The 1,502-nt window shown below is 46.7% G+C and overlaps 1 protein-coding gene across 1 annotated transcript in view; it reads left to right on the top strand.

Annotated features, from left to right (window-relative positions):
• The window catches only part of LOC107107440, a 21,679-nt gene extending 20,517 nt beyond the window's left edge, over positions 1–1,162 (top strand). The window contains exon 7 of the mRNA XM_015407779.1: positions 862–1,162. Within this exon, the coding sequence (XP_015263265.1) occupies positions 862–1,024 (163 nt within the window). The 3' untranslated portion in view covers positions 1,025–1,162. The remainder of the gene's footprint in view (positions 1–861) is intronic.
• Positions 1,163–1,502: the final 340 nt, after the last annotated feature.

Below are 1,502 nucleotides of genomic sequence, written 5' to 3'. Positions count from 1 at the left end.
AAATCAGAGAATCAAGAGAGACAGGGAGGGGCTCATTTTCTGTTTCGGTTCTGTGCATATAGAATATAGTGTATTCTGTTGGGTGGTATTTGCCAGTCTTGCCTGCTTGTTTTGTTTTCTATGCCCTACCTTGAAAGGCAGTGAATGCAAAGTTCTATATGAAGAGGGAAAAATCTTTTTTCCTGCATCCCCCTATTCTCTCTAGCTTGCAGCTGCATTGCCCTAATCATGTGTTTCTGAAGTCCCTCTTGTACATCCCTCTCTAACTCTCTAACATTATATTGATTCTTGCCAAAATAATTACACATTCTGTAAAAACTCAAAACACAGACTGAAACACATGCATGTAAGTGAGCAAGCATAGGGAGAAAATAGCAGAGAAAGCATATTTCCTTGGTACAAAAAACAAGTTTGCACTTACCTATAACTGTTGTTCATAGTGCTGTCCGGTGCAGGCACATATTGGGACTGAGTGTGCCCGGGCCAGCTGTGGAGAAGAACTTTCTAGCTCTCAAAAGGTTGAAAAGGGGGCTCCCCTCCTCTCTGCATGCGACACGGCCTTTCCCACCAAAAACCACATGCCATTTCCCCTCAGTTCCTCCTGAGCTGCCCAAGCAGACATGGAGGATAAGAAAGAGGTACAAGCTCACAGTGGGGCAGGAGGGAGGGAATATGTGCCTGCACTGGAGAGCTCAACACAGGTAAGTGCAGCCCTGTTTTTGTCGTTGCTCTCCATGCAGTCCCGCATTGGGAGAGTAGCGAGCAGGCTTACCTGAAGGAGGAGGTGAGCCAATCAGTCAAACAGAAAGCGCAGGACAGCTCGGCCCACTGCTGACTCTCTCCGTGCATTCACATCCACAGCATAATGACAGACAAAAGTCTCAGAAGAGGACCGCATAGCTGCCTTGCAGATGTCATCGAGGGACACGTCTCTCGAAGGCGGCCGAAGAGGGTTGAGACCTGGTGGAATGTGCCCAAAGAAGCAAAGGACTCCACGCACCCACTTGAGTGTAACAGAGTTTAATTGTGCTCATGATCCAATGGGACAGAGTCTGAGAAGAGGCCCTTTTGCCCTTGTAGGGCACGGTGCGGCAAATGAACAGGTTCAGGTCCTTAAGAATGGACTGAGATCTGTGTAAATAATATAATAAAGCTCTATGAACATCCAGAGTGTGTAAGGCTTTCTCTGCTTCCGTGGATAGGTTTGGAAAGAATACCAGAAGATTCAGCGATTAAGATAGGTGGAAATCTGAAACGCCTTTTGGGAGAAACCCAACATTGGGACATAAAACCACCCTGTCAGTAAAAATTGGATAAATGGTTTGACCACACGAAAAAGCGGTTAATTTACCCACTCTCCTAACTGATACAATGGCCACCAGGAAGCACACCTTCAGGACAGCAAGGAGAGAGGACGGGAAAATAATAGTTAGGGGGGTTGACACATAATCTGGGGTAGGGCCAGGAATAACCTCCATTGTGGGACAATAACAGGGTGATTA

The sequence above is a fragment of the Gekko japonicus genome, unplaced genomic scaffold (genome assembly GCF_001447785.1).
Source record: "Gekko japonicus isolate JY-2015 unplaced genomic scaffold, Gekko_japonicus_V1.1 scaffold84, whole genome shotgun sequence".
NCBI lineage: Eukaryota > Metazoa > Chordata > Lepidosauria > Squamata > Gekkonidae > Gekko > Gekko japonicus.
This window is presented reverse-complemented; position numbering and strand designations above follow the sequence as displayed.